The sequence below is a fragment of the Gadus morhua genome, chromosome 18 (assembly GCF_902167405.1).
Source record: "Gadus morhua chromosome 18, gadMor3.0, whole genome shotgun sequence".
Lineage (NCBI taxonomy): Eukaryota > Metazoa > Chordata > Actinopteri > Gadiformes > Gadidae > Gadus > Gadus morhua.
Window position 1 is genome coordinate 5,170,553 of NC_044065.1, and position 26,348 is coordinate 5,196,900.

The 26,348-nt window shown below is 49.4% G+C and overlaps 2 protein-coding genes across 2 annotated transcripts in view; one reads left to right on the forward strand and one right to left on the reverse strand.

The window, feature by feature from the left end:
* Positions 1-15,956, forward strand: part of LOC115531649 (uncharacterized) — an 18,589-nt gene extending 2,633 nt beyond the window's left edge. Inside the window, exon 2 of the mRNA XM_030341010.1 lies at positions 10,724-15,956. Coding sequence (XP_030196870.1) covers positions 11,284-15,900 — 4,617 coding nt within the window. The 5' untranslated portion in view covers positions 10,724-11,283 and the 3' untranslated portion in view covers positions 15,901-15,956. The remainder of the gene's footprint in view (positions 1-10,723) is intronic.
* fshr (follicle stimulating hormone receptor) lies at positions 7,617-25,930 on the reverse strand. Its single transcript, XM_030341011.1, has 14 exons — positions 25,673-25,930; positions 21,684-21,755; positions 21,393-21,467; positions 20,797-20,871; positions 20,490-20,564; positions 19,816-19,890; positions 19,509-19,589; positions 19,029-19,097; positions 18,662-18,736; positions 16,500-16,676; positions 10,162-10,376; positions 9,558-9,739; positions 9,170-9,361; positions 7,617-8,801 (listed from the first exon to the last, which is right to left on the reverse strand). The coding sequence occupies exons 1-14, from the start codon at positions 25,840-25,842 to the stop codon at positions 8,283-8,285; spliced, it is 2,052 nt and encodes a 683-aa protein (XP_030196871.1). The 5' UTR covers positions 25,843-25,930; the 3' UTR covers positions 7,617-8,282.
* Positions 25,931-26,348: the final 418 nt, after the last annotated feature.

Sequence of the window (26,348 nt, forward strand, 5' to 3'; positions counted from 1 at the left end):
ATATACAAACAGACACACATACACACACACACACACACACACACATGCACAAACACGCACACACACACACACGCACACACACACACTCACACATGCACATGCAAACATGTTCGCACACACACACACACACACATCCAAACATTCACTCCTACATAACCAACCCACATATAAACACACACTAATGCATAACCTCCCCACACAAACACACACACACACATATGCAAACATATTCGCACGCACACACACACATGCATAGACACATTCACACATCCAAACACACACACGGTTGCGTCTGGGCTATTACCAGCATCCTGTTATATATTCTCCCCACAAGAAGAAACCTTCCTCGTGAAAAACCTATCATCATCATCATCGTCATGTCACCGGTGCGAAACAGAGCCGTCCAATGAGAGTGTCGTACTGCGACGGCCACTGCGTCATGAAGGGAGGAAAGTAACTCGGAAACACTGGCTAATTTAAACCATGCAAAGCCGACTCCCCCCAACTCCCCGTGTGATGATCAGCCTGCGCTGGGATCTGAATAAGCTATTTACAATGCCCGGGGACCACTATTAGTCATTTATCTCTCTCTCTCTCTCTCTCTCTCTCTCTCTCTCTCTCTCTCTCTCACATCAACAAATACAGAACTGTAAATAAACTAACCGATAGCAACAATGGAAACACAGTAGGGGTAAAAGTCATCTAAAGTTAAGTTGTAATGTTCACGAAAACCAGATTGCAGGCTTTGATGGTTATCAGCCTAACTTATCAACCACGTTGGATGAAGCGCTGGTTAGATGACGTCACTTACATCTCAGTCTGACTAAGGTCATGAGGTCACACTTATTTTCCCTTACAGTTTTGGTCCTCGGACCTCTGACCTATTTCTCAACAATATTCCTCTATGTTCGAAGAACATTCCCGGTGTTCCAGAGAAACGGCCTCTGACCCGATGACAGAAACAGAGAGACTGCCTCTTCCAATCTTTCACAGGATAATTAATCGACCCAAACCCACGATTCCCGCATCGTGATTCCGGAACGCGCCCCGACACATTTAGTATTCACGCCTCGAGCCTTCAGAAGGTGGAGCTCTTGAGTCACACAGACACTATTATAGGATATATTATTTTTCACGTATATATAATGCAGTAGGTATTGAATCTATATATCTGGGAATGGGATTACTAAAGTACCTTTGTGTGTGTGTGTGTATATGTCTCTCGGACTGTTTCGTTTGCCTGCGCTGGGATCTGAGTAAGCTATGTACAACGCCCGGGGACCACTATCAGTCATTTATCTCTCTCTCTCTCTCTCTCTCTCTCTCTCTCTCTCTCTCTCTCTCTCTCTCTTGCTCCCTCTCTCTCGCTCCCTCTCTCCCTCTCCCTCTCCCTCTCCCTCTCTCTCTCTCTCTCTCTCTCTCTCTCTCTCTCTCTCTCTCTCTCTCTCTCTCTCTCTCTCTCTCTCTCTTGCTCCCTCTCTCTCGCTCCCTCTCTCCCTCTCCCTCTCTCTCTCTCTCTCTCTCTCTCTCTCTCTAACGTCTGTTATGGTATCAGAGGCACGACACTCTGTGACGTCAGGGAGTCCAGTACCGTCTGTCTCGGCTCAGTCCTGGCATCGAACCCGTGGTCCCCACAGAACCCCGGGGCCTCTGGTCAAACCCTGGAAACCCAACGTACACATACACAGACGCCACACACGCAGACTTAAATATGCACACGGACACACCATCACACATACACAGGCCCTCAGATGCACACGCACACACCACCACACACACGTCACACTCACTTGTTTGCCCACACACAGTAGTAATATAATAGTGTGGGAAGAGTTTCTACGTATACACACCCCCTCAATGAATTCCTGGTATTCTTCCTCTGTGTGTGTGACTGTGTGTGTGTGTGTGTATGTGTGTGGTTGTGTTGTGTGTGTGTGTGCGTCTGTGTGATGTATGGTGTGTGTGTGTTTGTGTTTTTGGCACACTTATTGCATTAAATGCTGCTGCAGACCCAGTCATATATTTAGCTTCTTAGAGACCAAAACTTAATTACCAAGACCAGGCACGCGGAAGAGGAGGAGGAAGAGGAGGAGGAGGAGGGGGAGAAGATAGGAGGGGGAGGAAGGAAGAGGAGGAGGAGGAGGAGCGGTGAGGAGAGAGGAGGTAGGGGAGAAGGAGCAATCTGAGGAAGGAGGAGAGAGGAAGAGGAGGAGGGGAAAGAAGGAGGAGGAGGACATAGGAGGAAGAGGAAGGGATAAGATACGGAGGGAGAGGAAGGAGGAGGAGGAGATATGGATGGGGAGGAAGGAGCCTCGTGACAACATAAACGGCCCCAGATGCCTTCTCCCTTCTGACGAAAACAATACACACACACACAAATAAATAGTAACACCCAACCATATTCATCCATACACAAAGCTGTACCATCACATATCAATGATGTCACACACACACGCACACACACACATACTCACGTTAATATAGGCATAGACATGATTCTTCTGCTCAAGCTGCTGCCGTGGCGTCATGGCGATGTGTTGCTTTCATCTCCCCCCACGCACGCGTATGATGGGCCGCCTGGGACAGAATTCATACTTGGTCTTACACACACTATTATAATCTCGCATATACACCAGTATACTCATACACACACACTATTATACTCCTTTTACATGTATGTATGAGACTGTATAGTCGTGTATGTTAGAGTGTATAGTCGTGTATGTGAGAGAGTATAGTAGTGTAGAATAGTAGTGTATGAGAGAGAGTATAGCTGTTAGCAGACCCTCCAGGATTTCGCGATATTGTGATTTGCAACTTCAACGCAGAATCAACCAATCACCGCGAATTCAGGGCGGTGCCGCAACTTTCCCGCAAATTTGACCAATCATTGGCGTCGTCTTGAACTGACGTTGACAAACTACCTTCCGCCTTTCTTCCGTGTTTACTTCGATCAAGTGATTCAAGCATTCATGCAGCATGTGCGCGTCCAACGTTTCACACTTGCCGACCAAAATAACTGCGAAAGATCGCGAAAAGCATTATCCTTGTATTCTACATGAAAGCGGGGGGAAATTATTTTGCACTGCATGCAATATTGTGGTGGAACATAAGCATAAATCTTCCATTGATAAGCATTTTGCCACCGCAAAACATAACTACAGAACTACAAACTGCAGGCAGGACGTCAGACGACGAGGCAGATCACTGACACAGGCTGTTGCATGCAAGTCAATTGCCAGCGCTCAAAGAATCAACAATCAATTATTCTTAGGACCATTTCTCAGTGTTTTTGTTCGTTTAATTAATGTTTTTTTCTGTAATAACTTAATATTTAACAAATTACTCGGGGAAAATTGCAGTAATAACTTAATATTTAACATCGGGAAAATCGCAACTTTCGCAACTTTTAGCCAACTTTCACTTCCTCTCGCACTGTAATCGCAACAAAAACCTAAAAAACACAACTTTCATCGCAACTTTTTGGAAAAGCTCACGCAACGTCAGGCATTTTAGGCCGCAACAATCTCAAAAAAGGCCTGTGAAATTCTGGAGGGACTGGTATAGTAGTGTGTGAGAGAGCATGTACAGTAGTTGGGTATGTGAGAGAGTATAGTAGCGTATGTGAGAGAGTATAATAGTGTATGTTAGAGAGTTGTTTATGCAAGAGAGTATAGTAGTGTGCGTGAGAGAGAATAGTAGTGTATGTGAGAGAGTATAGTAGTGTATGTGAGAGAGTATAGCAGTGTGTGAGAGAGAATAGTAGTGTATGTGAGAGAGTATAGTAGTGTATGTGAGAGAGTATAGCAGTGTGTGAGAGAGAATAGTAGTGTATGTGAGAGAGTATAGTAGTGTATGTGAGAGTATAGTTGTTTATGCAAGAGAATATAGTAGTGTGTGTGAGAAAGCATAGTTGTTAATGTAAGAGACTAGTAGTATGTGTGAGAGAGCATAGTAGTGTGTGTGAGAGTTTCAATGAAACGGAAGAGAGTTTGAATGAAAAGGAAGTGAGCTTGAATGAAACGGATTGTCTGACGGCGGTTGCTCTGGCGCTCAAAATACTGCGCTGTCATTTCACTTTTGATTCTCCAACGATTTTGTCAGGCTCTGTTCGCACCAAAAACAAAATTGGTCGCCTGTTCACGTGGCCGCCTGAGTTTGAGAGAGGCTTCCTCTTGTGACCGACAATTCATTCTCAACCATGGCCGGTCTCTACGTGTTCTGGGAGTACCAGAAACGTTAGAAAAACCGACGCAGTCGTTGAGGTTTCATAATATCATCCATTCTATTAAATATTCTAATCTAGAAGACTCCGGGAGCTCCGGCGGGGGTTCCAGGAGCTCTATGTATCTGCATAATATAATATAATGTAATATTTAAGCAATAGATCACGCCAGGCTGTGGTATGTGCTCATTATACCACTGTTAAGGGGCGTTGTCCGGCCCCGACGCGCAGAGGAGGGCCGGCGACCCCCTTCACAGCGGTATAATGAGCACATGCCACTGACTGAAGTGATCTATTGCTTTTATACAACGGTTGCTGTTATGGCGAAATGAAAGTCATAGACACACTACATTTAAAAAGAAACCAAGAAAGTCAAAAGAGCCGTTTAATTAAAGAAAACAAAAAAGTAGTCCCTCCTGGCTGCCGCTATGCATCGACGGTCGCTATGAAACACACTTTAGCGTCCCTCCGAGAGAAGGCTCCGATAGAGCGGTTCGCCGGCAATTTATCCTATGGAGCAGTTCACTCGCCGTGTGCCTAAGCTTTCGTTAGTCTCTCCATCGCCTTGCTCACTCCCGGAGTAACAACATTTACACGCTCTCCATCATCCAACATATGTTTTACTTTACTATGATCGGGCGTCATAGCAGTTATGTATACGCTCATTATACAACAGTTGGGAACCAATCAGATCGCTGGATTTAGGTCCCCCGTTGTATAAAATATAATATAATATAGTATAATATAATATAATATAATATAATATAATATAATATAATATATAATGGCCAAAAGCTGTGTGTGCCTCCGGATGATATCATACACTCATACATACATACATACATGTAAAAGGAGTATAATAGTGTGTGTATGTGTATGAGTATACTGGTGTATATGCAAGATTATAACAGTATAGTACACGCGTTCTATCTCTTATCTCACACACACCCGCACACACATACACGCACACACGCAGAGATATGGATGTATGACAGGATCAAGTGCAAGCACACATTCTCTGTTGGCTACACACATGTGCACTCATAAAACACATCCAAAACACACTCACACAAACACACACACTCACACAACCTTGCGCACAGATACACATGTCCATACCCAAATGGAAGGACACACACACACACACACACACACACACACACACACACACACACACACACACACACACACACACACACACACACACACACACACACACACACAGGAGGAATTATTCCAGTTCCCTGTGTTCTGCAGCTCCAGACTTCATTATGTTTCAGTACAGAGGGTGAGAGGTCGGTCTCAGACTGAACTAAGTGCTTCTGATGCAGCACTGCGCTGAATTAACAGCCGGATCGCCCCCATGACCAGCTCTGGGGAACAAGGGAGCGAAGGCTTTCAGGAAGAGATGGAGCTGTCACACCTCAATGCATTCAAGGTTTATAAGAGCTCTATTCTTAGAGAGAGAGAGAGAGAGAGAGAGAGAGAGAGAGAGAGAGACAGAGAGACAGAGACAGAGACAGAGACAGAGACAGACAGACAGACAGACAGACAGACAGACAGACAGACAGACAGAGTTAGAATTCCCTTTGATCATTTACAATACATTTATAAATCACTGTCCGGGGTCATTAGTAGGCAACTATGGCTCCCCCCCCCCCCCCCCCCCCCCACCTTTGCCCAAGTTATAAAATATCCCCCATTCTCTGTATTTCCCTTCCATTCTATTTAGTGTCCCCTTTTATAATTTTCGATGTATTTTTACAGATTATGTAGTGTATGTGGCTGATGGCTGGTTGAAGCAGCATCATCTGGCTGGGTCTCATTGGACTCTGGACACCTGTTGCTCATTGAGTAATCAGCGTGCACAGATTAGACCGGCCATCACTACAGACCCTCAGGGAGAGATCTCCTGCATGCAGCATAGAGCACCGCCATTATGATGTTCATTTGCTGACACTTAAACAGTAAATTAACGAATTTCTATCATCATCACCCTGTGTCCTTTGTCCGGAGGAGGAGCCCCCTAGGTGGTGTGTAGCATGGATGGATTATTGTACACTATTTTATTTCACTTTATTCTATTCAGGCCCCCTATCCCCCGGCCCCGCTACTGGGTGCTGTGGGTGTCATCTTACGCGTAGTAAGTTGTTGAAAGCAAGTATCTTATTCTGAAATGTGTAAAGGGCGCCATCTGCTGTTCTTTTTTAACCAAGAACCATTTTTTTTAATTACGAAAATAAATTCCCTCTCCCCTACTTTTCCTAACCCATCAAATCAAAGAGCTTTATTGGCAATAAAAAAAACTAGCTTTAAATCTGGTCGGCATTGAATAAGTACACTCCAATAAAAAAGTACAAAAGAGTTTCACGATAGTTTGGGTGATATGTGGATTGTGGATGCAGAACTCCGCACCATTTCCTCTCTATTGCTCTAGATAGACATGGGGGTGCTGGACTTCATCCAATAATATTACTGAGTAAAGTAACTAATGTTTTTTTTACAAAAAAATTACAAACCGATGAATTACGATTCATAAACATCAGAGAGAGGGATAAGAAAGAAAAACTGTTCTTAATAGCAGAGTTACAACAACAGACCCCTTCTGACATGCAGCCTTGACTCCTCAACAGGGCGTTGTTTCTTATCCAGTGGTGTACACACACACACACACACACACACACACACACACACACACACACACACACACACACACACACACACACACACACACACACACACACACATGCACACAAATAAACATACATATACAGAAACACACGCACACAAACATTCTCACACACGCAAACATTCTCTCTCTCTCACACACAAACACACACACGCACACACAGACTCACAAACACCTTGGCAGGAGAAGGTCCCTCTGTCCTTGAACGCCTCGGATGCAACGAAGAACCTTGAAGAGTGCTAAGAGATAAAAGGAGACGTTGGTTGTGTGTGTGTTTGTGCGGGGGGGGGGGGGGGGGGGTGCTTCTGTTTGTGTGTACTTGTGTGTGTGTGTCTGTGAGAGAATGTGTGTGTGTGTTAGACAGTGTGTGTTTATGTGTGAGAGAATGTGTGTTTGTTTGTGTGAGAATGTGCGTGTGTGTGAGAGAGAGTATGCGTGTTTGAGACAGTATGTGTGTGTGTGTTGTAGAATGTGTGTGTGAGACAGTGTGTGTGTCTGTGTTTGAGAGACAGTGTGTGTGTGTGTGTGTGTGTGTGTGTGTGTGTGTGTGTGTGTGTGTGTGTGTGTGTGTGTGTGTGTGTGTGTGTGTGTGTGTGTGTATGTGTGTGTGCGTGTTCGCGCATTAGAGTAAGATTCAATCCTTTCCAGAACTGTCTTCAATAAGTCGTCTGTACATAATAGCCACTCATGAGGAAACTGGGGTTCACGTATCATATATGTATAAATGTTATTCAGGATATACAAGCAAACTGTTTGATACAGAGTTAAATACAGCATTAAATTTAGTTCAGTGAAAAAAACACCTTACCACTTTTTTTGTGTGGATGCTCAAGACGTCCGGTCGACAATATTTGAGTTAAATTAATTATCAAATATTCAAATATTTGATTCACTCTCCAAAAAGCAAAGAGACTCAATAGAATGAGGTTACAACCAAAGATTAATCAACAACGAAAAAGACAAGGAAAACCAAACAAACAATAATACAAACGATATCCCTTTGCAATAATAATAACTGCAAAACTGTTTACTGTGCCTCCGGCATTATTGGCATGTCCAGTTCCCGTGAGATTTCCCCAAAGACGTTGGCTCTGGGTTGGACCCTCACTGCCCCCTGGTGGCGGCTGCTGGTAAGGGCGTGGGGTGGAGCGGAGGAGACTCATGTTGGCCAGTGGTTCCAGGGTCCTGTGAGGGCTAGTGGGTCGAGGGCTAGTGACTGTTGGCCAATGAGTCCAGCGTCCTGTGAGGCTAGTGGTTCCAGGGTCCTGTGAGGGCTATAGTGGGTCGAGGGCTAGTGACTGTTGGCCAGTGAGTCCAGCGTCCTGTGGCTGCAGGTGGGTGGAGGGGAGGACCAGAGGGTTCGGGGGGCTAGTGGCTGATGTTGGCCAGCGAGTACAGCGTGCCGTGGCTGCTCTTGGGCGATGCCCAGGCGGGCTGCTGACAGGTGGAGCTCTCGGTGCGGTAGATCTGTGCCTGCGCCTTGAAGAGGCCGAAGCGCGCGGCCAGCAGCACAAAGTCGCGGCGGAAGGTGCGCGTGAAGAAGGCGTAGAGGAAGGGGTTGGCGCAGGAGTTGATGGGGTAGAAGAGCACCAGCAGCAGCTTGGCGTGCCACATGGTGATGAGCGGCAGCTTCAGGGCGGCCGAGATGGCGAAGAAGGAGATGGGCGCCATGCACAGGAAGTCGGTGAAGATGAGCACGGCCATGCGCTGCGCCACGTCGGTGTCGGCGGCGTGCGGCGGCGTGGACGAGGGCTTGAGCACCGCCAGGTAGATGCTGAAGTAGCAGACGCAGACCACCAGGAAGGCCAGCACGTTGAGCAGCAGTAGGCCCACCACGTACACCTGGGACAGCAGGGAATCCACGTCCATCGGCAGGCAGATGCTCACCTTGGGGGGGGGGGGGGGGGGGGGGGGGGGCGCACACACACACACACACACACACACGCAAGCACTCACAGCCACACGCGAGCAACGACGATACGACCGTCACGCAATATCCAGAGCTTGAGGTCTCAATCATGGGATATTGGCCAATATCCCGAAGTAGCGAACCAATCAAATTGCTTCATCTCAGGAGGTTCATGTGTAGCATACATTGGCATCCATACATACATATACTAAATATATGTACATATATATATATATATATACATTTCATATGACAGAATTAACTAAGCATCCTCGCAGCTCCCATTAGCGTAGGACCCAGACCCCCCCCCCCTCCACCCCCCCAAACGGGCACCAGGGGTCCCCACCTTGTCGTAGCTGCTGACCCCCAGGGTGGGCAACGCGGCGGCCAGCAGAGCGAACACCCAGCCCGCCGCCATGACGACGCAGGCGTGGCGCAGCCGGATCTTGCGGTCCAGGCGCAGGGCGTTGGTGATGGTGTGCCAGCGCTCCAAGGTGATGGCCGTCAGAGTGAAGACCGACAGCTCGCTGGCAAACACCTGGACACACACACACACACACACACACACACACACACACACACACACACACACACACACACACACACGGGAATGTCGTCACACATAAACATGTAAACACCTGGACACACACACACACACACGGGAATGTCGTCACACATAAACATGTAAACACCTGGACACACACACACACACACACACACACACACACACACACCGTGAAGAAGCCGGCGATGTTGCAGCCGTAGTCCATCTGCCAGGCAATGGCGTGGTTGAAGTACTGCCCCCGCGTGACCATGTCCCCCATCGCTATGACGACCAGGTACACGCCCATGCACAGGTCAGCGAACGCCAGGTGGCACATCAGGAAACGAGGGACGGTGAGCTTGGCCCGGCTGGCTGGGTGAGGGGGGTGGGAGGGAGACGGAGAGGTGGGGGGAGGCAGCGGGAGGGGGAGGGGGAGGTGGGGAGGGGGGGAGGCATTGGGAGGGAGAGGTGGGGGGGAGGGAGACAGCGGGAGGGGGAGGGAGGGAAAGAGGTTTTGTTACAGTTCGCTCACACACACATTAGAGGGAGTCGCACAGGCTCCCCCAAAAGTCGGTCGTTTTTTCCAGTCGGACCCCGTCACCTCCGCCCGAGACCTCCGCCCTCCCCATCCTGTCCGACCCCATCACCTCCACCCGAGACCTCCGCCCTCCCCATCCAGACGGACCCCATCACCTCCACCCGAGACCTCCGCCCTCCCCATCCTGTCGGACCCCATCACCTCCGCCCAGAACCCCCCCCCCCCCCCCCCCCCCCCCCCCCCCCCCCCAGGTCACCTAGCAGCACTAGCAGCACCGTGGCGTTGCCCAGCAGGGCCAGGAGGGAGATGACCCAGATGAGGACCCTGAGGGGGGACGTCTCCATGATGTCCGTGCAGGGGTTCAACGCGTCGGGCTGGGGGTTGCAGGACTTGGTGCAGTGGGCCTGGTAGAACTTCCAGTATATCGGCAGATGGGCCTCTGGCTGTGAACAGATGGAGTCCCACTTGGACCTGCGGCCGACACACACACACACACACACACACACACACACACACACACACACACACACACAAAGATAAAGAGATACACACACACCAACACACAGGTAAAGAAATACAAAAAGGTATAGAGATACACACACACACACAGACAGGTAAAGAGATACACACACACGCATATATATAAAGCGATACACACACAGACAGGTAAAGAAATACACACACACATACAAACACACACACAAAGATAAAGAGATACACACAGAGATGCACACACGCAGACACAGGAATTGAGATACACACACAGGTACAGAGATACACACACAAACAGTTTTAGAGATACACCCACACGTATAGAGTGTGGCATTTCCCCGGTGCCACGCCCCCTGTTCGGGAGAGTCGAGGCCGGGATATACCGCCGGTGGCCAACAGCCGGCGACATACCCCGTCCTCCGGAGAGCCGCAATCGGGGAAACGAGGAACACCTGGGCGGGAGGCACCCAGGAGTTAAAAGGAGGCCACCAGCCGACAGAACGAGGAGAGTCGAGTGGAAGAGAGGACGACGCAGAGGACCGAGACCCCGCACCGTGAGCCGCACGGCGGACACGTGGACCACGACCCGAGCAACCCCCCGCCTTGGATGTACAGCGTGCGCTTGAGAAGCTGTTTGTTACCGAGTGCAATAAACCGCCGTTTGAGGCTTTGGGCCCTCACACCCTGCCTGGTCCTTGCTTTGAGCCTTCCTGCCTAACCGAGTTACCACATATGGTGGAGAATGCGGGCAACTCGGTCCACGCACGGCTCCCGGTAAGGACCCCACCCCGCGTTTTGGGCAGTGGCTTTTCGTTTTTGGATTTTTTCTTTTTTTTTCCCCCGGTGCGGTTCCTCCGTTCGCGGAGGTGAATACCCGCGGACGTAGATGCAGAACCCCGGGACAGCCGCAGGGCCAGCCGGCCCGAGAGAGTCGGACCCCAGCCTGGCCCTGCTGACGGAGGCGGTGCTCCGCCTGACCCAGCAGGCCACCCGCGACCCGCCGATCACCGCCCCGACGAGCCGGCTCACAAAGCTAGGACCCGACGACGATGTCGAGGCCTACCTAGAAACATTTGAGCAGGTGGCAACCCGGGAGGGGTGGCCAGAGGCCCAGTGGGCCTGTATAGTGGCCCCGTTTCTAACCGGACCCGCCCAGCAGGCGAGTCAGGACCTCAACCCCGGGGACGCGGGCCTATATCCCGCACTCAAGGCGGCCGTCTTGGCCTACTATGGACATAGCCTTGCTGCGAAGGCCCTAAATTTCCACGAGTGGACGTTCGACGTCCGAGGACTCGTACGGACCCAGGTGGCCCACCAATGTCGGCTAGCCCGGAGGTGGCTGGTGGACGGAGCGGGACCCAGCCCCGTGGATCGGGTCGTGGTGGACAACGTCGTGCGACAGCTGCCCCCCGACGCCCGGAGGGTGCTGGCCCAGCACCACCCTGAGACCGTGGACGACCTCGTGCGCCAGCTGGAGAACTGGCAGGTGGCCCAGCGGCTGGCGGCGGGCCCGAGGCCCAACCCCCGGGCCACCCGGAGAGAGACTCCAACACCGCCGTCGAGGACCCGGCCGTCCACCCCGCCCCGAGAACGAGGGGAACCCGAGGTCCGGCGCTGCTACCACTGCGGACAACGGGGACACCTGGTCCGGGACTGTCCCGACCGACAGGACGTCCCCATGCCCTCCGCCTGCACTGCCCCGAGAGACCGCCCCACCTGTATGCTGGCGACCTGCTGGACACAGGGCGACAAGGACTCCCCCACCGTCCCCATCAAGGTGATGCACCAGGACACCCATGCCCTGCTGGACACGGGGAGTGCCGTGACCCTGGTGAGGGCCGACCTAGCCGGGGGCAGACCGGGAACCCCGATGCAGGTCTCCTGCGTACACGGCGACACCCGGACGTACGAAACCTGCCACGTGGTGGTACGCACCCCACAGGGGGTCTTCGTCGCCCGGGCCGGGATAGTACCGACCCTTCCGGTGCCGTTCCTGATCGGCCGGGACTGCCCCATCTTCACCCGCTTCTGGAGCTCCATGAGGGGGAACCGAGGGGGACGAGAGCTGCACCGTCCCGCCGGCCGAAGCGGACGCCCGGCCCAGCGAGGGGCCAGGCGCCCGCCGACGCGAGAGTCCGGGTCGGAGTCCGGACCCGCCCCGACGACCGCCGCCGACCACGGACCAGCCCTGGGAGCGACCCGCCGACCGACCGCCACGCGGACCGAGACGGACGACACGCCGGGTTCCGGAGGAGAGGGTCCGTCGGCACCGGGAAGCCCGCCCCGATCTACCGGGGACCAGGTACGCCCGGTAACGGGAGACGGAGCCGGGCCCAGCTCCGACACCGTTACCGCCTCCGAGAGGGGGAACACCCCCGAGGAGCCCGAGAGCTCCCCCCTAACGGAGCTATCGGACTTCGCCCAGGCCGGGGGGGAGAACTCGGCCCGTCCGGGACAGTTCGCTACGGCCCAGCATCGGGACGATGCCCTGCGGCACGCGTGGGGACATGTGGTCGCCCACGACGGTCAGGTGAGGGACTCAGTGAGCCACCTGACCCACCCCCACTTCTGCACTCAGCGGGGGTTGCTGTACAGGGTCGACGTGCGCGGGGGGGAGGTAATACAACAACTGGTGGTACCGCGACCCTACGTGTCGAAGGTTTTGTTCATGGCCCACACACACTTGCTCGGCGCACATCTGGGCATGGACAAAACGCGAGAGCGGGTGGTGGCGCGGTTCTATTGGCCCGGGGTTCGTAGAGACGTAGCGCGTTACTGCCAGGAGTGTCCCGACTGCCAGCGCGTAGCCCCGCGGGCAGTGGAGCGGAGCCCGCTCATACCAATGCCCATTATCGAGACCCCCTTCGAAAGAATAGCGCTGGACATTGTAGGACCCCTCCCCAGGACGAGCCGGGGTCATCGATATCTCCTCGTCATATTAGATTACGCGACCCGATACCCCGAGGCCCTCCCACTGCGTGCGGCGACTAGCAAGGCGGTAGCCCGAGAATTAGTGCTACTCTTTAGCCGGGTGGGGCTCCCAAAGGAGATCCTCACCGATCAAGGCTCGTGTTTCATGTCCCGCGTAGTCAAGGAGCTACTAAAACTGCTACAGGTCTCCCAGCTCCGGACCTCGGTATACCACCCGCAGACGGACGGGCTAGTCGAGCGGTTCAACCAGACCATCAAACGGATGCTCAAGAAGAGCATCGAGGCGGACGGGAAGAACTGGGACCAGTTACTCCCCCACGTCCTCTTCGCCATTCGTGAGGTGCCCCAGGCTTCCACGGGGTTCTCGCCCTTCGAACTCCTTTATGGGAGGAGGCCCCGTGGAATACTGGACCTCGCGAAGGAGGCGTGGGAGAGTCATCCCTCTCCACACCGGACCACCATCGAACATGTGGAGCTCGTCAGGGACCGAATGGCCAAGGTCTGGCCCATAGTCCGAGACCACCTCACCCGTGCACAACAGGCCCAGGCGCGCGTGTATAACAGGGGGGCGCGCGTGCGGAACTTCCGACCGGGCGACCGGGTCTTAGTGCTGGTTCCAACCAGCGAGTGCAAGTTTCTCGCGAAATGGCAGGGGCCGTACGAGGTGGTAGAGGCCGTGGGGCCCGTCAACTACAAGGTGCGGCAACCCGGGAGACGCAAGCCCACCCAGGTGTATCATGTGAACCTATTAAAACAGTGGCGGGGTGGGGACGACCCCCCCCTACGGGCCCCCATGGCCTTGATGGTTCGGCCCGCGATCCCTGAGGTCCCGATGGGGACCGACCTCAGCCCCGCACAGAGACAAGAACTCGGGGAGCTGGTGCTGCAGAGCCGGGACGTGTTTTCGGACGTGCCCGGGCGGACCTCGGTGATCTCTCATGAGATCCGGACCGCTCCGGGGGTGACGGTTCGGATCCCGCCCTACCGGGTACCCGAGTCCCGGCGCAACGCCATCCGAGCCGAGGTGGAGCGGATGCTGAAACTGGGGGTAATTGAGGAGTCCCGTAGCGCCTGGGCTAGCCCTATTGTGCTGGTGCCCAAGCCGGACGGGACCCACCGGTTCTGTAATGACTTCCGCCGGTTAAATGAAGTGTCTGACTTTGACTCCTACCCCATGCCTAGAGTAGACGAGCTGATCGAGCGGCTGGGGCCGGCCCGGTACCTGTCCACGCTGGACCTAACCAAGGGGTACTGGCAGGTCCCCCTGGCACCGTCGTCCCGGGAGAAGACGGCCTTCGCGACGCCGGGGGGCCTGTTTCAGTACACTGTCCTGCCCTTTGGTATCCACGGGGCCCCCGCTACGTTCCAGCGGATGATGGACCAGGTCCTAAGGCCGCACAGCAGTTACGCCGCGGCATACATCGATGATATAATCATCCACAGCGCCAGCTGGGACGAACACGTCAAGCACGTGCGGGCCGTGCTTAACGGCCTACGGGCGGCCGGGCTGACCGCCAACCCTGCAAAGTGCCGGTTGGGGCGGGAGGAGACGGCCTATTTGGGGTACCGGGTGGGGAGGGGGAACGTGCGACCCCAGGAGGACAAGGTGGCGGCTATCCGGGAGTGGCCCCAACCCCAGACCAAGAAGCAGGTGAGATCGTTCCTGGGGCTGGTGGGGTATTACCAGCGTTTTATCCCGGGGTATGCCACCCTAGCCTGCCCCCTGAACGACCTCACCCGGAAGGCCCTCCCGGATAGGGTCCAGTGGACGGAGGCCGCGACGAGGGCCTTCGAGGACCTACGGGGGGCCTTATGTAGTGAGCCGCTACTAGTCACCCCTGATTTTAACCTCCCCTTTACCCTTCAAACAGACGCGTCCGAGGTGGGACTAGGTGGGGTCCTGTCCCAGGCCCGGAACGGAGAGGAGCACCCGGTGACCTATCTCAGCCGGAAGCTCCTCCCCCACGAGCGGAACTACAGCACGGTGGAGAAGGAAGCGCTGGCCATTAAGTGGTCCGTCAACAAACTAACCTACTATCTCCTAGGACACCAGTTCGTCCTGGTGACGGACCACGCCCCACTGAAGTGGATGGCCACCGCCAAGGACACGAACGCACGGATAACGAGGTGGTTCCTGTCCCTCCAGCCCTTCTCCTTCACCGTGGAGCATAGGCCGGGGCGGGAACACACCAACGCCGACGCTCTTTCCCGCCGAGATGCGTGCGGGGGCTGGGCCCCGCGCACGGAGGGGCATAGGCAAAGGGGGGGAGTGTGTGGCATTTCCCCGGTGCCACGCCCCCTGTTCGGGAGAGTCGAGGCCGGGATATACCGCCGGTGGCCAACAGCCGGCGACATACCCCGTCCTCCGGAGAGCCGCAATCGGGGAAACGAGGAACACCTGGGCGGGAGGCACCCAGGAGTTAAAAGGAGGCCACCAGCCGACAGAACGAGGAGAGTCGAGTGGAAGAGAGGACGACGCAGAGGACCGAGACCCCGCACCGTGAGCCGCACGGCGGACACGTGGACCACGACCCGAGCAACCCCCCGCCTTGGATGTACAGCGTGCGCTTGAGAAGCTGTTTGTTACCGAGTGCAATAAACCGCCGTTTGAGGCTTTGGACCCTCACACCCTGCCTGGTCCTTGCTTTGAGCCTTCCTGCCTAACCGAGTTACCACAAGAGACACACACACACGTATAGAGACACACAAACACATATAGAGATACACACACACAGGTATAGGGATATACACTCACAGGTATAGAGATGCACAAAAATCCACACAGATACAAACACACACGGATAATGATATACAAACTAACACCCATTTGCAGCTCCAGACACACACACACACACACACACAGGTACAGACACGAACACACAAACGCACATGAATACAGATACACAAACAAACACACACACATTTATAGATACACACAAACACACAAAAACGTATGCACGCCGATTCAGTTTTAACAATGCAACAAAAACATTATCAAAATAAAGATCATGATTTATTATGATTCATGAATTGCTTAATAACTAAAGACAATATTGATGGAATCCTTTATCACTTTTGTCCATATTTTAACTGGATTTAATCCCCCATTATGAACGGTTGGGTGACCCTCCCGTCCCCACCGACTGCGGTGGATTTCCCATGATGCATTACTTGCTGTTGGAGTCGAGGAAGGCGCAGCAGTGCCAGTGATAGGTGAGGTTGGCGTGCCGCAGCCGGCCGAACAGCGGAGGCAGCGTCCGCAGCTGCCGTGCGTTCTCCGCGCCCAGCGTCTCCAGGCCCTCCAGGATGGACTCGGGCAGCGAACGGACCGCCGTGTTGGACACGTCCCTGGGGGATCCCAGAGAGTGACCCTGTTAGAGACCCCCGTCTCCAGGCTGGACTTTACCCCACAAATACTCCCGGGATATCAAGTTCAGACCCTGCTTGCTGAAATACACACACATGGGGTCGGCTTAGCTCAGGAGGTAGACCGAAGGGTTGCAAGTTCGATCCCCAGTTCCCCTTAGCTGAGTGTTGATGTGTCCCTGAGCAAGACACTCAACCCTAACTGCTCCTGACGAGCTGGCCGTCGCCTTGCATGGTTGACTCTGCCGTCGGTGTGTCTATGTGGGTATTAAACGATGTAAGTCGCCTTGGATAAAAGCGTCTGCTAAAGGCTGTAAACTCTTGTTGGGACTCTTAGCAGATTTCTAATTCAGTCGTGAGGATAGAATATAGAACAGATTCTATCCAGTTTTTCGTGAATTAATTGGGTGTTTGAGTTCATTATCCTAATCGTTGTTTAAGATTAGAGTTGAATAAAGGGAAAGTTCCATTAAAGGATAGGAAGTAACTGAATTATGTTTGACAGGCTATATCAAAGGCAAGATAATCTGGTACCAACGTTTTGTGAATATCCCGTTTAAATAATTCTGAGCTGAATCTTGTTAGTACAGCTACATTATAAATACGCAGACGCAACGCGTTCCTCTCTACAACTTCTTTCTTTATTATGGAATCACTAAATATCTGCAAACAGTTTTGAGTTCACGACATAATACCTAAAAGCATGGTTTATCTTTTCAGCAAGTTTTGTCAGAGATGGCTTGATGTTCATCAAACATTTGTAAAGTGGTAATAGCATGGTTTATCCAAGTGACAACAGAATCATCTCATTACACTGGAAGGAAGTGAAATAGACTGCAATGGTCCAACTTTGATGACAACTTCTATTCCTGATTACAACTATCGGTAAAAGCTGGCTCGCATGGAGGTGTGGGTCAGGCATGCACTGTGATGTCAACACGCCAAACTCAGAGTGCCATCTCAAGCAACCCTAACCCTTTTCTACCCAAATTACCTGTCCTTCATTTGAAGGTTTCTGCTATGTGAACCGGCCTCACGTTATCAGAGCTGAGCTCATCGCCTTTTTAAAATACACTTTGAAAGGTTGGACTAAATACGATGGGAGTTAGTTGGGGTGCACCAATAAATGCCAAATCCATCCCAAATACTGATTAACCACTAAATGTAGCACAAATGTGTAGATTAGCTATGGATCATTGGCAGATGAGTGTTAGTGTGTATCACATTTTCTCATGTACTTAGAAACATCAAGCCGCATTGTAAAGCATAAATAATCATCAATCTGCTCCAGGAGATATCATGAAGAACGAGAATGTTCACAGACCACGCTGATGAGGTGACATTAGAACGCATTTTCCCTCCATGAAACCGCTAAGAACAGGAGCAATAACCAATGGTTCCTGAACTTAGTTGTAGATCTTCCATTACAACAACAGATGGCAACAAAAACTCACAAACGGAGATTCAGCGGAGGAGCAGAACGGCTGCTCGGACAGACAACGGACACCTTGCCTCGCGCATTGGATCGTAACCGTCTTACAGTCTCGTTATGTTCATCGCAAATGTTTGCCTTATTCAAAGGACGTTTTAGCAAGTATCGGCTAGCTACCTAGTTAAACACAGGGGTTACATTTGTAGACTGTCTACAAAAATAACACTAGCTCATGTCTTCCCATTGCTAGAATATATAGAATATACATAATTTATAATAACATTCAAATGTACATTAGGGACCCCTCGATAGTTCATCGTACGTTCTCCTCCATGTTCTCGCTGCACCGCAGTGGGAGTGGCCTCTTCTTGAAATGCAATATTCAAGAAGAGGCCACGCCCGGATCATTAATTGTTAAATTCCAATCCTAATTGGATGATTATTTAGATTAGCCTACAGTGATTGGCCGGTTCCGTTCCCCAGAAGACTGCGCCATGTGTGGCGTGTCAGAGAGACAGACGCTCATCCTACTCACAGTAACGTCAGTCCTGCAGACCCGGAGAAGGCGTTGGGGTGGATGGTGGTGAGCTGGTGGTTGCCTGTCAGAATCCTGCAGGAAGAAAGCACAGAGAAGCAGAGGGAGGAGAGGGAAGGACAGGCCGAACGTCAACGCCAAACAAGACACGAGACAGAGAGGGGGAAAGGAGGAGGGAAGGAGAGGAAGAAACAAAGGACAGAAATAAAGAACGAAAGAACGAAAGAAAATCAAGAGAATGTAAGAAGAAAGATGGCGAGCTGTAGGAATTGGAGAACATCAGTAAGGAAGAATGTCAGTAAGGAAGAGAGAAGAAGACTACTGTATTAATGTTTGGGTGTAGTTTGGGTGCAGCCGTCTGACTCACAGTCGTATCAGCCGGGTGTCGTTGAAGGCGTCACTCTCCACCTCTGTGATGCCGTTCCTGGTCAGCTGTCTACGGTGGGAGAGGAAGCCACGTTGGGTCGTAAGCGAGCAGGTTTGAACACGACAGGAGCTGATGTATTTTTTATCACGAAAAACAGAGGATCGAATGGATGCTCTATTCTCTATAATATATTCTCTATTCGGGAGGATAGAATCCATCCTCTATTCTCTATAATATATTCTCTATTCGGGAGGATAGAATCTATCCTCTATTCTATCCTTACGACTCAATTAGAAACTCGGTAAAAGACCAACACTTCAGCAAGGAGGATGTGAAATTGATGTCCAGGGATCTGAGCGGAAGGATCATCCATCCAATCAATCCCGCCGTCTGCAGAGGGAGGGCCGGAGAGTCCCGCCTCCAGGAGGGGACAGAGGATGTGGAGCAGGCTCAGAGGAGCAGGCTCAGAGGGCCTCTTACATCTCATCGATGGTCCACGTGCAGAGACCCCTGAAGGCGTTTCCGGGGACCCTCTGCAGGAAGCTGTTCTCGTCTAGGACCCTTGGGACATGGAGCAGGACGGACTAAGGTGTCAGACCGGGCCCCGCGAGGATCAGCAACTCAAGGGCGACCGATACACTAACAATGAGTCTAAAATGGTGTGTTCGCACAGACAAAATGCCTTGCGACCGTGTGTGTGTGTGTGCATGTGTGTGTCTGTGTGTGTATGTGTGTGTGTGTGTGTGCTCGTGTGTGCATGTGTGTGAGTGAGTGCGTGCATGCTCACAGCAGGAATCCCGATGTATTAGAGAGGATTCTGCTGAAGTCTGGGAAAACCTCAAGGCCGGTGTTTGAGATGGTTCTCCACAGCAGAACCATGAACAGAGACACCAAAAATTATTACAATTTCAAACAGTGGTCTGTCTGCAATATGGATATTGGTCTTCTTTCAATACACTGAGTCGGCCTCAACTGACTATGTGATGTATTCATTTTCGCCACAACCTGCAGCACCTCATTCACAAAATAAATGTGCTCTGCTACTACAGTAAGCACATACACAACTAGTACATAAGGATGGGTCTTTAACTGTTGAAACTCACCCTGCCACAATACTAACATCGAATTTGAATACACTTCAAACAATCAAAAGTAACATTTGAAATAGATGCAGATTGGATTTTTACCCTGCCCTTACGATATATATATATATATATATATATATATATATATATATATATATATATATATATATATTACATACACAACCCTCAACCTATATATATATATTACTAGCAGGCACTAACAGGCATCTACAGGCACTAACAGGTACTAACAGGTATAACTAGGTACTAACAGGTACTAACAGCTACTAACAGGTAGTTAGTACCTGGTAATAACAGGTTCTAACAGGTACTACCAGGTAGTACTAGGTACTAACAGGTACTAACATATACTAACAGGTACTGCAGCTCACTCAGGCCGCTGAAGGCAGAGCTGTGGATGCTCTTCAGGTGCTTCGACTTGGTGATGATTCTGGTGGGAAACCACACAAATAAACATACACACGCACACATACACACCATCACAATAACACGCAAGCACACACACATACACATGTATACACGCACACACACACTCGCACACACACACACGACGGCACACGTCCATACAAACACCATTCATAAAGGGAGAGGTGAATAGCTGGATGTCGGGCCTGTGTGTTGCTGTGCTGTCGCTGCATGGCTTGGTTCTCCAGCCCACTTACATCTCGTTGAGCGCAGAGAGGTTGGAGAAGGCGTTGGAGCCGATGGTCTCCAACGCGGGGTTCTCAGAGATGTATCTGGAAGGGGAACACCAGGCATCAATAAATGAGCAGTTCATCTGACATGTTTGGCTCATCGGTAACCTCAGTGCTTATAAGAGGATGAACACAAACTAGTCATGCACACACACAAAGTGAGAGAGACACACACACAAACACTCACACAACACGCATTTACAAACACACGCTCCCACAGCCACACACATTTTACACACATGTAAACACTCCCACACATGTATGCACACACACAATCACACACATACACACACACACACCCTTCAACTGAGCAAATTAACCAAGGGATATAAAAAACATAATGCAATGCTGTCATGTCTTTCTTTTACGAGCACCGATACACAGACACACACACACACCCACCCACACACACACACACACACACACACACACACACACACACACACACACACACACACACACGTTCTCATTAATAATCAGATTTTCTTCACGCACACACACACACACACACACACACACACACACACACACACACACACACACACACACACACACACACTCACATAATCCGGAGCGCTGGGAGGTTAGCAAAGGCGAAGTCCTGGATCTTCAGCAGCATGACGTTCTTCATGATCCACCTGGGAGGAAGGGGAGGAGCCAGCAAGATCGTCCTACTTAGTACACGCCGCTTTTGCAAGCGGAACTACGCGCTAGGTCCACAAGCTATCCTCCCAGCAAGCACATTGACACACACATTCTGTCTATAGTCATGCATGGATAGAGAAATGAACAATAATACACACACACACACACACACACACACACACACACACACACACACACACACTACTTACACTTTGCTGAGGTGGCTCAGGTTTGTGAAGGTCTCGAGAGACAATCCTTTGATATGGGTCTGGCTGATATTCCTGTCAACACACAAAGGGCCAGTTAGAACTACATCCCCCACAATTCCTCCAAACTGAGTTCCACTCGTTTGGCAAAAACGTGTCTTCCTCTTTGGAGTCCTATAGTCAGGCTCAGTGGAAAACACGTACAAAAGGAATACGTTGTGGAAGTTATTCACCACGGCAGTGTTTCTCCTTTCAGTATGTATGAGCAGGCCCGGTTCCAGAGCAGAATGCCTTGGAGTGCATCTGAGATTACAGGGGGTGCACCAGTACTATACTAAAACCAGCTACCCAGCCTCAGTTCAGACTTCACTTTTTACACAGGCTCTTTGTACCAGTAGATAGACAAGCACTTCTGGGTAGTTCTACTGACATGTTGGGACAAAAACATTTACTGTGCCAAAAAGATGGTATCACATCATGTCTTGTGATGTAGAGAACATTTCAGCTGCAACATTAGCTTATTGATATCCAAGCTTTGGATTTTGATATGTGTGATGTGTGAGGTGTAAAAGAAGAACAGAATCCTACACTGAAAAAAAAAAAGTATGTGACTGCAATGCAAAAATAACATTTTTTTTTATAAATTGTGCCAGGAAATCTGACAAATAATTGTACATTGTCGTTCACATTGTAACTTAAAAATAAAACTGATTTTAGCTAAACAAGGAAAGAACACTTGCAAACTTTTAACTTTTTTCTGTATTTGCCAAAGGGAACCACTAAATGTCATGGCTTCTTGTACTGCCTTTCTCTGTCTTGCATTTATTATTATTACTTCTTGTTACTTTCACAAAAAGTAATCAGTAATAGTGCCTCTTAAAGTTAACATGATTGAAAAATACATAACATGATTGAAAAATAAATAAATACAATCAAAACACAACTGGCCAATATGGGTTCTTATGAACAAAATACATAACTAAAATAAGCTGTTGTTGACAGTGTTGCTAGAAAGTATGTGAACCTCTTGAGCCAAATTGGAATTGTATTTAACCATTATTAATTCATTTTTATCAATACCAGTATGTTTAAATAACTGGTGTGTGTTTATCAATTAAAATAATAAAACAGGATAAAGAAATCCTAATATTAGAATATCTCTCCTTCTAAAGGTGTATCAGTACAATATTTGGTCCAGAAGTATGGCCAACAAATCATAGGTATCTTCATAAGAGAGGGAGTTAGTCATCTTCTTCAAATTTAAGGTACTAAATTCTTAAACAAATATCGCTCATACTGTATGGGCGATATTATTTTAAGAATTTAGTATAAATTTAGTTTAAATTGGAACGTTGGAATTTTCTCAATAAAAGAATCTAAAATCTTCACTGAACAAATGCTTCCTACTCCCTTTCAGATAACTGTTTACACATTAATCAAACCAGGGATCAGCTTCTGTAACACCTTGTGAGGGACCGGCGTGGTCGCCCCACGCCGGTCTCAGGACAAAGAAAAGCGAAGTTTTATGTTCTCCAAAAAATGCACAAAAAAATAAAGCAACGTTCCAAAAGAAAAGAAAATGCCTGCATCAGTCAGCAAGCATAACCTAAAATAGCATAACATAACATATGTTATTTTAGCATAAGATATGTTATGAGAAACATACGTCTCTCGTACTGGCCTCCCGACAAGCCAGCACCACCTTCAGCTCCTAAACACCAAATGAGGCAGCCATTAAATAGGGAAATGAAGTGGACCAATCAAGGCCGTATGGGCCAGACCATTAGTTGGGGGAACATTCTGTAGCTAAAGCTACCAATCCTACATAACTGAACAGAAAGTACATTGTGTGAATACAAAATAAACATGACACAAAATAAACAATCACCAAATACATATATACCCACACCTTGTGCACAACCTATAGATATTTACAAAACAGCTGTTTATATCAACACCCCCTGGGCTATTCACTGATGCCATGATCATGAGCTTCCCTTACCACACTGCCCCCTACCGTGGCGGAAGTCCAATTTTACACCATCCCAATTATAATATATATATATATATATATATATATATATATATATATATATATATATATATATATATATATATATATATATATATAGATATATATATATATATATACACAATATAATAATAATAATAATAATAATAATAATAATAATAATAATAATAATTTCTCTAATGCGAGACTGTGAGAAGGGGGAGGATTTCACCTTCTCACACACCTCCAGAGAAGACAGCTGCTACACGTCCACTTAAGATGTTAACAGAGGCTTTGTACCCCTGAGGAGCTCTGAACACGACAGTTGTGAAAGCAAGCGCCTTGCTGAACCATTAGTGTTTAGTGATAATACACTGTAATATAGTGTTAGGGTTAGCGAAATGTCAAATGATTTAATGATACCCTTCAAATACAGACTAAAAAAAAATATTCACAGACACTTTCACACAAAGGTTTTGCTTAGGAACTGTTGTTATGCAGATTTTTCTAAAATATTTGATCAAACACCGTGAATAAAATGTTGCCGCTTAAGTTCTGCAGAGAAACACTGTTTTTTTACTGATTTTTCCTGGAATCTAACGATCAAACACCTTCAATACAGTGATGATTTAAAAGTTTAGCAGAGAAACACTATTTTTTTAAAGAGATTTTCTGAATTCAACGATTACTGTAAACACCTTCAATAAAGAGACAGAACTAAACGTATAGCAGGGAACCCTAACCCTAACCCTAACCCTGTTATTTTATAGGTTTTATTAGGGTTGATTAAATACCTTCAATAAAGGGGTGATACTAAAAGCAAGAGAAAGCAGAGAAACACAGTATTTTAGATTTATTTCCTAAAAAAGTACGATATAACTCCTTCCATAAAGCAACTGCGCTAAAAGTTCAGCAGAGAACCACTTTTATATTACAGATATTTCCTAAATTATTGTGATCAAACACCTTTTATGAAGTTTAGAGACATGCTCAAGATTGTAAAATGTGTGTTTTATTTTGGAAGACAAACTTAATATAATACAGATTAATATATTATCTGGGTGTGAATGAATGAATGCACTCTCTGCCATTAACTCATATTGTTGAATAATACATGTTCCACATGAGGCTAAATTAAATATGTAGTTCCTGGTAAAATCTAATGCTGAAGTGCTGCAACACACATGTAGATGTGTATAGAAACAGACTTATAGTGATGTGCCTTACATGCATTTGGTCATGGAAACAGTCAAGATAAGATGTCTTATGCATGTGATATCTTAGATATCTTATCCGTTGCTCTGTCTGTCCCTAAAAGCTGTATATTTGAAAATAAACAACTAATCATGCTTCACATTATGCCTCTAAACATGCGGTTTTTCATCATCGGCCTGGCAACATTAAAACCTAACCCTAACCCTGCACATCCCTTACTGGTATTAGCTCTGACACTGGATCCAACATGTATTGACAGTCTTAAAGAGAAGTATGCTCTTCAGCTTAGCGTGTTCGGAAGGCATTCAGCGTCAGCATGGCTGGTGGTCCCGACGAGATCAACACCTGACGCTCTGGACGTCTAACCGGTTCAAACCTGTTATAATCCTGTTCACCTCTACCAGGTCAGTCCAACATGACCGGAAAACCTTTGAGAAGAGCGACTGATGTCAGGTCTGTGAAGTTTGTGAGCGATAAAACAACAAAAACACCATCATGTGTTCCGCAGCGTCCATGTCTTTTAGTGAGCGTTTGCAGTGACCTTGGTTAGCTCTAAAATGACACATTAAATGTTAGTGAGCATGTCGCATGTATTAAGATATTCACACGTGTTTGTGTGTGTGTATGTGTGTGTGTGTGTGTGTGTGTGTGTGTGTGTGTGTGTGTGTGTGTGTGTGTGTGTGTGTGTGTGTGTGTGTGTGTGTGCGTGTGTGTGCGTACGTGTGCGTGTGCGTGTGCGTGTGCGTGTGTGTGCGTATGTACTCACAGGGTGACGGTGGTGTGCGGGCTCAACGAGGGCATCTCCGTGATGTTACCGCCAACGCACTCCACGGTGCCGGACCCCTGAACCACGCAGGACTGGGCCCCCTTCATCACCGTCATCACAGTCATCGTCATCAGCGCCATCTTCCTCATGCTCGGGGCTGACTCCCTCATCCGTGCGGCTGTGCGGCGGCTGAGGTCCCGGACTGTTGGGTACGGTGCGTTGGCTGACGGCGTTGTTGTGGTCAGAGTCTTGTCATCCCTCCCCCTTATCCCCGTGGCCTTGCCGGCCCCCCAGCGCCAGGGTTTTATGGCTCCATGTGCTGGGGGCCTGGTAGTGGGGCCCCTCCCTCCATCTCCCAGAGACCCCCCCCCCCCCCCCTCTCCTCACTCTCCCAGAGTGACCCCCCTCACTCCATCTTCCAGAGACAGCCCCAGTGTCAGAGGTGGAGAGGAGATGAGATCCTCTCGGGAGAAGAGACGCATTCCTTCCTGACAAACTTAACGACGCTCAATAAGTGTACCCTACACATTTTTGTTAATTTGTGTTACTCTAAGCATTGTAGCTTCTTGCAAGACGTTTCACACTAGTTTGTTTTTCCTTGAATGCACCGAGCGCTTGTCTATTCCATGATTTAACCAAACGTCTTTTCAACAGTATTTCCCTATGATTGTTATCC